General features: G+C 53.4%; 1 protein-coding gene across 2 annotated transcripts; it reads right to left on the reverse strand.

The window, feature by feature from the left end:
* Positions 1–3,948: 3,948 nt before the first annotated feature.
* Positions 3,949–9,654, reverse strand: LOC112613510 (classical arabinogalactan protein 1-like). Of its 2 annotated transcripts, XR_003116955.1 has the most exons (4): positions 9,449–9,654; positions 6,041–6,138; positions 4,303–4,463; positions 3,949–4,167 (listed from the first exon to the last, which is right to left on the reverse strand). XR_003116955.1 is itself a non-coding variant. In XM_025369103.1 (2 exons), exons 1-2 carry the CDS (start codon positions 6,309–6,311, stop codon positions 4,294–4,296), a joined length of 441 nt encoding a protein of 146 aa, XP_025224888.1. In that variant the 5' UTR covers positions 6,312–6,402; the 3' UTR covers positions 4,126–4,293. The 2 variants fall into 2 exon arrangements, 1 of the variants encoding a protein (XP_025224888.1); XM_025369103.1 differs by lacking the exon at positions 9,449–9,654 and having other exon boundaries at positions 4,126–4,463; positions 6,041–6,402.
* Between the last annotated feature and the right edge of the window lie 410 nt (positions 9,655–10,064).

Raw genomic sequence — 10,064 nt, forward strand, 5'->3', positions numbered from 1 at the left:
TGTTAAGTTTATTTATTTATTTATTTTGAGACAGAGTCTCACTCTGTCACCCAGGCTGGAGTGTAGTGGCATGATCTTGGCTGACTGCAAGCTCTGCCCCCCAGGTTCATGCGATTCTCCTGCCTCAGCCTCCTGAGTAGCTGAGATTACAGGTGCCTGCCACCACGCCCAGCTAATTTTTGTATTTTCTTTTTTTTTTAGTAGAGATGGAGTTTCACCATATTGGTCAGGCTGGTCTCGAACTCCTGACTTTGTGATCTACCCGCCTCAGCCTCCCAAAGTGCTAGGATTACAGGTGTGAGCCCCGCCTGAGAGGTGTTAAGTTTAATTGTTCATGTGTTTGCATATGATGGCGGGGGGTGCGCAAAGGAAGACGGTGGTAGGGGACCAGCAGCTCTGGGAATGGGGGGATTTTATCAACTTAGGGTCTAGTATATGTGCTTCCAAGCAGAGCCCATGGAGTGTAGCCTAGGGAGCTTGGGGGCTCCACGAAAGCTGCCCACTGCACTGTGCCGCCCGAGGCAGACCAAAGACCCTCTCTGGTTGACCCCCTATCCACAAACTGTTGGGGCTGCAGATGCAGCTAGAAATGGGGCCCCCAGGAGGGTGATGGGTGGGGTAGGAGGTGGGAGGGGGCTGTGGCCAGGGGAAAGGGGCTGATGTGTGGGACTGTTGGCCTCCAGAGCTGCTGTGAGTTAATGTTTCCCCAGCATCGCCAGCTGCCCAGGAGGCCCCGACAGCGTCTCCCCTCCAAAGATATCAAAGCATGACCCAGCCTCAAGCCAGCGTTTGCCCCTCTGTGCTGGGTGACCTGGACCCCGTGGCCTCTCTGAATGTCCATTTCGGGGGCAGCTCCAGGCTGGAGTCGGGGAGACGGCTTGGGGGCACCTCCCAGGACAAGGCACACAACTGACACCCAGCACTGAGCCTCCGTGTCCCCCTTCTGATGAAAAAGTCTGGACAGGGCGTGGGCACAGTGGCTCACGCCTGTAATCCCAACACTTTGGGAGGCTGAGATGGGTGAATCACTTGAGGCCAGGAGTTCAAGACCACGTTACCATATTAGCCTGGCTAATACAGTAAAAATACAAAAATTAACTGGGCATGGTGGCGCATACCTGTAGTCCCAGCTACTCAGGGGGCTGAGGCACAAGAATGACTTGGGGCCAGGCGCTGTGGCTCATGCCTGTAATCCCAGCACTTTGGGAGGCCAAGGTGGGTGGGTCACCTGAGGTCTGGAGTTTGAGACCAGCCTGACCAACATGGTGAAACCCCGTTTCTACTAAAAATACAAAAAAATTAGCTGGGTGTGGTGGCAGGCGCCTGTAATCCCAGCTACTTGGGAGGCTGAGGCAGAAGAACCGTTTGAACCCGGGAGGCAGAGGTTGCAGTGAGCCGAGATTGCGCCACTGCACTCCAGCGTGGGCAACAAGAGTGAGACTCCGTCTCATTAAAAAAAAAAAAGAAAAAAAGGCCGGGCATGGTGGCCCACGCCTGTAATCCCAGCACTTTGGGAGGCCGAGACGGGCAGATCACGAGGTCAGGAGATCGAGACCACGGTGAAACCCCGTCTCTACTAAAAAAAATACAAAAAATTAGCCGGGAGTGGTGGCAGGCACCTGTAGTCCCAGCTACTCGGGAGGCTGAGGCAGGGGAATGGCATGAACCTGGGAGGTGGAGCTTGCAGTGAGCCGAGATTGCACCACTGTACTCCAGCCTGGGCGACAGAGCGAGACTCCATCTCACAAAAAAAAAAAAAAAAAAAAAAGAATGGCTTGAACCCAGGAGTCAGAGGCTACAGTGAGCCAAGATTGCACTACTGCACTCCAGCCTAGGTGACAGAGGGAAACTGTCTCAAAAAAGAAAAAAAGAGGCCGGGCGCGGTGGCTCACGCCTGTAATCACAGCACTTTGGGAGGCCGAGGCAGGCGGATCACGAGGTCAGGAGATCGAGACCATCCTGGCGAACACGGTGAAACCCCGTCTCTACTAAAAATACAAAAAAATTAGCTGGGTGTGGTGACAGGCGCCTGTAGTCCCAGCTTCTTGGGAAGCTGAGGCAGGAAAATGGCGTGAACCCAGGAGGCGGAGCTTGCAGTGAGCTGAGATCGCGCCATTGCACTCCAGCCTGGATGAGACAGCGAGACTCCATCTCAAAAAAAAAAAAAAAAAGCCGGGCGCTGTGGCTCACGCCTGTAATCCCAGCACTTTGGGAGGCCGAGGTGGGCGGATCACAAGGTCAGGAGATCGAGACAATCCTGGCTAACATGGTGAAACCCCGTCTCTACTAAAAGTATAAAAAATTAGCCGGGCGCGGTGGCGGGCGCCTGTAGTCCCAGCTACTCGGGAGGCTGAGGCAGGAGAATGACGTGAACCCGGGAGGCGGAGCTTGCAGTGAGCCCAGATCGCGCCACTGCACTCCAACCTGGGCGACAGAGGGAGACTTCGCCTCAAAAAAAAAAAAAGAAAGAAAGAAAAAAAGAGAAAGAGATCGAGTTCTGCCACATTGCCCCATCTGATCTCATACTACCAAGGTCAAGCAATTTGCCCACCTCAGCTTCTCAAAGTACTGGGATTACAGTGGTAAGCCACCATGCCCAGCTTCCAAGTTTTGTTTGTTTGTTTTGAGACAGAGTCTTACTCTGTTGCCTCGACTGGAGTGCAGCGGTGCAATCTCGGCTCACCGCAACCTCTGCCTCCCAGGCTCAAGCAATTCTCCTGCCTCATCCTCCCTAGTAGCTAGGATTACAGGCGCCCACCACCACACCAGGCAATTTTTGTATTTTTAGTAAAGATGGGGTTTCACCATGTTGGCCAGGCTGGTCTTGAACTCCTGACCTCAAATGATCCACCTACCTTGGCCTTCCAAAGTACCAGGATTACAGGCATAAGCCACCACACCCGGCCCCAATTTTTTTGTTTGTTTGTTTTTTTGTTTTTTTGTTTTGAGACGGAGTCTCGCTCTGTGGCCCAGGCTGGAGTGCAGTGGCCGGATCTCGGTTCACTGCAAGCTCCGCCTCCCGGGTTCACGCCATTCTCCTGCCTCAGCCTCCCGAGTAGCTGGGACTACAGGCGCCCGCCACCTCGCCCGGCTAGTTTTTTGTATTTTTTTTTTTAGTAGAGACGGGGTTTCACCGTGTTAGCCAGGATGGTCTCGATCTCCCGACCTCGTGATCCGCCTGTCTCGGCCTCCCAAAGTGCTGGGATTACAGGCTTGAGCCACCGCGCCCGGCCTTTTTTTTTTTTTTAATTAGCCAGTCATACTGTCCCCCTGTAGTCCCAGCTACTCAGGAGGCTGAGGCAGGAGGATCACTTGAGCCTGGGAGGTTGAGGCTGCAGTAAGCCGAGATTGCACCATTGCACTCCAGCCTGGGCAACAGAGCAAGATCCTATCTCGAAGAAAAAAAAAAAAAGTTACCTCCTCAAAGAGGCCTCCCTACCTTCTCAGGAAACCTGGACACCACAACCCTTGTGGTTTGGCCACCACAGCCCTTGTGGTTTGGCCACAGTCTCAGTCTGTAACTCCATGGCCTTCCGTGCCACCTGCAAAGATCTCATGTGATCTCCTGATTCTTCTTCTTTTTATTTTTTTAGATGGAGTCTTGCTCTGTTGCCCAGGCTGGAGTGCAGTGGGGTGATCTCGGCTCACTGCAACCTCTGCCTCCTGGGGTTGAAGCGATTCTCTGCCTCAGCCTCCTGAGTAGCTGGGATTACAGGCACCTGCCACCATACTCAGCTAATTTTTGTATTTTTAGTAGAGACAGAGTTTCACCATGTTAGCCAGGCTGGTCTCAAACTCCTGAGGTCAGGATATCTGCCCGCCTCAGCCTCCCAAAGTGCTGGGATACAGGTGTGAACCACCACGCCCAGCCAAGTGATCTCCTGATTCTTATCTGTCCCTGCCTTGAGTCTGTGGCTTCCCTGAGAGTAAAGACATGGTCCCCACTGTGACTCCAGCACAGAGCCCAGCACATAGTAGGTGCTCAGCTAATGTTTGTTACACGAATCCATAACTCAGGAGGCCTTGGATGAATGGTAGGGGGTTTATTTCCTCAGGTTCTGCTCCTCCCCAGGCACCCCAGCCCCATCCACGCCCGCATCTCTGTTGGCTCCTCAGGGCTCACTCCTGGAGGTGGTGGGCAAAGGACAATCTGTCATTCATGGATCCCTGAGGAAGGAACACACAGGGAGGCATTCAGACACCAACAGGCTCTGCAGCCCAGGCTGGTCCTGCTTGGGAGGGCAGCTCCCCCAACCCTACCTTGGCCCCAGGGCTGAGCCCCCAGCCCAGCCCCTACCTTACCATGGACACCTCGTCCAGCTTCTCAAATGTGGACTCATCCCGGTGACAGAACCTCACAGCCGTGACCACAGACCCGATGAGCAAAAGAGACACCAGCAAACACACGACCACCACCACACCCGGGTTCCTGTGTAACTCAGGGGGCCCAGTGTCACCTGGAGCTGGGGGAAGGAGCTCAGAGTCAGCCCTGGGCCCTATTGCCCCCAAGCCTAAGACACCCACCAGGGCCCAGAGCCTTTTAAATCTGTTCTCAGGAAGCTGAACTCTCTTCCCTTTCCAGTTGAGGCTGCCACTTTTTAATCATTTATTTTAGAGACAGGGTCTCACTCTGTCACCCAGGTTAGAGTGCAGTAGTGCGATCACAGCTCACTGTAGCCTCGATCTCCTGGGCTCAAGCAATACTCCCACCTCAGCCTCCCGAGTAGCAAGGATTACAGGCATGCACCACCATGCCTGACCCATTTTTTTTTTTTTTTAATTGAGACAGGGTCTTGCTCTGTCACACAGGCTAGAGTGCAGTGGCGTTATCTCAGCGTACTGCAACCTCCATCTCCCAGGATCTAGTGATCCTCCTACCTCAGCCTCCCAGGAGCTGAGACTACCATCCAGCTAATTTTTGTATATTTAGTAGAGATGAGGTTTTGCCATGTTGCCCAGGCTGGTCTTGAACTCATTGACTCAGGTGATCCATCTGCCTCGGCCTCCCAAAGTGCTGGGATTACACGTGTGAGCCACTGAGCCCAGCCTAATTTTTAAATTTTATTTATTTATTTATTTATTTATTTTTGAGATGGAGTTTGTTTTTTGTTTTTGTTTTTTTCCCTCCAAGACGGAGTCTTGCTCTGTCTCCCAGGATGGAGTGCAGTGGTGCAATGTTGGCTCACTCCAACCTCTATTTCCTGGGTTCAAACAATTTTCCTGCCTCAGCCTCCCAAGTAGCCTGGATTACAGGCACCCGCCACCATGCCTGGCTAATTTTTGTATTTTTAGTAGAAATGGGGTTTCACCATGTTGGCTAGGCTGGTCTTGAAATCCTGACCTCAGGTGATCTGCCCGCCTTGGTCTCCCAAAGTGCTGGGATTACAGATGTGAGGCACCACGCCAAGCCATTTGTTTATTCGTTTGTTTTTATATTTATTTATGTATTTATTGAGACGGAGTCTCGCTCTGCAGCCCAGGCTAGAGTGCAGTGGCGCGATTTCAGCTCACTGCAACCTCTGCCGCCTGAATTCAAGCGATTCTCCTGCCTCAACCTCCCAAGTGGCTGAGATTACAGGCGTCTGCCACCGCGCCTGGCTAATTTTTGTAGTTTTAGTAGAGACAGGGTTTCACCAAGCCAGGCTGGTCTTGAACTCTTGATCTCGTGATATACCCTCCTTGGCTTCCCAAAGTGTTGGGATTACGGGGGTGAGCCACCGCGCCCAGCCATTTTTAGATTTTTTTGTGGAGACAAAGTCCTGCTATTTTGCCCAGGCCCAAATACATAATGTATAACCTGTCTCCCCACCACAGCAAGTATTAGTTTCTCTCTTTGCCCATCGCTGCGTGCCCAGCCCCGACATACACCAGGCACTTAATAAATGCGCGGAGCATGAAGGGCTTTAGACAATGGAGCAGAGATAGCAAGCCCTTCCTAAAGCATTCTCGGGGCTGTACCTCCCCCTAGTGGTCAGTTCCCAAACTGCAGTCTGTTACACCCGCCACCTCCCTACAAACACCCAAATCTCTTAATACTTACCTGGGCCAGGGGGCTCCAAGGTCTGGTCAGTGGAGGTCAAGGGCTCTGTTCCGGGGCTGTGGGAAGTGGGGCTCCAGTGCGAGGTCTGGGATTCGGAACTGGGGAGGGTGGAATGGGAAGAGGGGGTGAGCTCTGCCTTGGGGGAACCAGAACTAGGGTGCGTGGTTGTCTCTGGTTGTGGGGAGGAGGGAATCATCCTTGACTCTGTGGAACCGGGGCTAGGCTGGATGGTAGGGGTTGCCCCTGAACTTGAGGGGCTGAGGTGGGTCATGGAGCCTGTCTCCAAACTCAGGGGGCTGGAGTAGGTTTTGGGGGGTTCCCCTGAACTGCGGGTGTTGGGGGTGAAGAGAGAAGAAATCGGAGAGCTGAGAGATGATGTCTCCATACTGTTCTCTGAGGTCGTACCTGAAAAGAAAAACATCACTGGAAGCCAGGCGCGGTGGCTCACGCCTGGAATTCCAGCACTTTGAGATGTCAAGGTGAGAGCATCACTTGAACCCAGGAATTAGAGACCAGCCTGGGCAACATAGCGAGTCTCTCTCTCTCTCTTTTTTTCTTTTTTCTCTTTTGAGATGGAGTCTCGCTCTGTCACCCAGACTGGAGAGCAGTGACGCGATCTCGGCTCACTGCAACTTCCACCTCCCGGGTACAAGCAATGCTCCTGCCTCAGCCTCCACGCCTGGCTAACTTTTGCATTTTTAGTTTCACTGTGCTGGCCAGATTGGTCTCGAACTCCTGAACTCAGGTGATTCACCTGCCTTGGCCTCCCAAAGTGCTGGGATTACAGGCATAAGCCATCGTGCCCAGTCTTTTTCTTTTTCTTTTTAATTCATTTATTTGCCCAGGTCATAGGGAGACCTGAAAGATTTAGGACACCATGTGAGCGCTCAGTGGGATACTGAGGCTCCCCCTCAAATTCATGCTCCTTGTCTGAAGTCCCACAGCCCGGGTTCAAGTGCAGATCAGCGTTCCTCTTGGCTCAGATCTCTAGAAGCCCTTTGGATATGGGCAGTGACTGCATCCCAGGCAGCGCTGGGCAGCTCCTTTACATTTTCTGGGACTCAGTTTTCTTTTCTGTAAAATGGAAATCATGTGGAGTTGGTGCCTCTGACAGTTCATCAGTCAGGTTCGTAGTGGGTGTACACAAGCCAGGTGCTCCCAGCTACTGGGGAGGCTGAGGCGGGAGGATCTCCTGACCCCAGGAATTCAAGCCTGTAGTGCACCATGATTGCACCACTACACTCCCGCCTGGGAGACATAACGAGACCCTGTCTCTACAAAAAAATAAAACAAAAATTAGCCAGGCATGGTAGTACATGCCTAGTCCCAGCTACTCAGGAGGTTGAAGTAGGAGGATCGCTTGAGTCCAGGAGTTCAAGGCTGCAGTAAGCCATGATCATGCTACTGAACTCCAGTCTGGGCAACAGAGCAAGACCCCATCTCTTTAAAAAAAAAAAAAAAAGGCCGGGTGCAGTGGCTCACACCTGTAATCCCAGCGCTTTGGGAGGCCGAGGTGGGCAGATCACAAGGTCAGGAGATCAAGACCATCCTGGCTAACACGGTGAAACCCCCGTCTCTACTAAAAATACAAAAAATTAGCCGGGCGTGGTGGCGGGCGCCTGTAGTCCCAGCTACTCGGGAGGCTGAGGCAGGAGAATGGAGTGAACTCAGGAGGCAGAGCTTTCAGTGAGCGGAGATGGCGCCACTGCACTCCAGCCTGGGCGACAGAGCAAGATTCCGTCTCAAAAAAAAAAAAAAAAACACAATAGAATAGAAACATAGTGGGCGTACTATGACACTCAACTATAAAGATCTACCTATGAGCTCAGAGAGGATCAGCCCTAATTTCCCCCAGGTACCCCTAGGCTAACCTCAACTTTGATGGCAGACACAAAGACACAGGCACTGGGAACATGTCTCTGGAACCCACCCTCCCGCACGGTAGTCCAACCACTTCCTGGCTCCCATCCCATCCCAGGCATGGAGTCCAGGGACCAGGCTGAGGGTGGGTAAATAGTTCATGAGCCACCTCCCACAATGACTTCGCACCCAGTTCCAGGTATCTAGGCCTCTTAGGTGTGTACAAGTTCATTCATCAACTCTCTGCCCCACCCATCCACTCTGCTCTGGGCTAAACTTGGTGCTTCCTCCTTGACTCACCCCAGGCAGCAGAAATGCGGAAGTAACACTCAACACTGGCCCTGAGAGGGTGCTGGGTCCACATGCTGCCCTCCCCGGATCTCTATGTAGCCCCCCAGGACCTGTGGGGATGACAGCTGAGTCTAGAAGAGGCATGGAACTCGGGCTGGACTTCATTCCCATTTGACAGATGAGAAACTGAGGCTCAGAATAGCAGAGGGTCTGGCCTGAGGTGACTGGGGAGGTGGGCAGAAGGCCCCTCAAGGAACTTCGTCCTCTGTTTCTGCTGAAATGAAGAAGATTCAGAGGCCATAGTGGACCCCAAGCCAAGTCAGAATTCTGGGGAGCTGAGTGCTTAGTGAACTGAGGAAAAGCTGTGGACTTAAAAAAGGAAGAGTTGGAGGACACAAGCCCTGCTGAGTGCCTGGCACTGAGTAGGCACTGGTGAGCTGCTGAAGAGTTGACCAGAAGGTAAAAATAAAGCTGTTTCTAGGCACTGTGTTGGGTGTTTGCTTTTCCCAGAGACTCCTAGACTGGGAGGCTCACATGAGCCAAGTCAACCAGTTCTAATCTGAGTCTGGGACAAGCTGGACTGAGCCTCAGTTTCCTGAGCTGTGAAATGGGAATACAAGTGGTGCCTTCTGAATGAAACCGTTCCCTACAATGAGCATTTCAGCCATGGTGGCCTCTGCTCTGCTATTACAGGTCTGGGGGGTAGGACACCAGTCAGAGAGAGTGACGACACAGTGGCAGGTAAAGGGCAGAAAAAGGGAATGCAAGAAGTTCAAGGCTCCTCCCCTCCACCCTAGGCACTGTCTTATAGCACAGCAAGAGGGAATTAAGTCAGACACCCAGAAGAACTTCTCATGGGAACCACAGATGTTTGACGACCAGGAAGTGAGTCCCTGTTCCCTGGAACACCCGTGGCCCTGAGGTCTTCGCCATTCTCCCTTTGCAGATAGGCTCAAAGGAATAGATTTGAAAAGGAGCCTCAAAGTAGGTGTGAGGCCGTCTGTAGCCTCCAGCCGGTTCAGGGCTCACTGGAGTTGCAGAACCCACAGCCCCAGGGCTTGGGAGCAGCGGTGCCTCATCTGTCCTCACAGCTGCTCCGTTTGTTTCTGGGGGAAAGGCCAGCCTTCCCCGGAGCGCTGGTGGACCAGCGTGGCCTGAGGGAGGGGTCCAGAAGCCAGGTGTGTGACTGGGCTGTGCGTCCCCCACCCCCACCCTTCTGCTTTCTGGAAGCTGAGCCTCCCTTTTACCAGCTCTTACCTGTGTAGGGAGTACTGCTAGTGTTACTGTCACCAGCTTTTAGTGGCAGCACCAGCACCAAAAGCAGAAGTGGCGGCAACTGGGGGCGCGCCATTCCTGTGCCGGGAGGGCCTGCCACCGGCTCTGCACAGGTGTGTGGCCAGGTGTGTACCCAGGTGCCAGCTCCTTGCACCTGGGCGTGCGCTCCCTGCTGGCGGAGTGCGGGGCTGTGCAGGGGCGAGGCGTAGGTGGAGCTTCAGGGTGTGGGACCTCCCTGGGGAGCTCCTGTTCCCCTGGGGTGTGGTTCTCGCCCTCTTCACCTGGACTCCACCCCTTCTAAACGTGACGACCCAGAAGCTCTCAAAGCCAGTCATCCACTAAAGACCCCTGCCCCTGACGTCCCCTTTCCCCCTGCTTCTGGCTCCACAGTGGCCCATACCCCTGCTGTCACTCCCTCTGCCCCTCCTCCTGCCAGGTTGCCCCCTCTGGGAGCCCCTATTGCCCCCACCTCCCTCCTGTCCCTGAACCCGCAGGGCTGGGGATGTCCTTATCCTCCTCTGTCCTCTGTCTCACCCAGAATGGAGCCTTTTGGGGACATGACTGAAACCTTCTTTTTTTTTTTTTTTTTTTTTTTTTT

Source organism: Theropithecus gelada, chromosome 19 (assembly GCF_003255815.1).
Source record: "Theropithecus gelada isolate Dixy chromosome 19, Tgel_1.0, whole genome shotgun sequence".
Taxonomy (NCBI): Eukaryota; Metazoa; Chordata; class Mammalia; order Primates; family Cercopithecidae; genus Theropithecus; species Theropithecus gelada.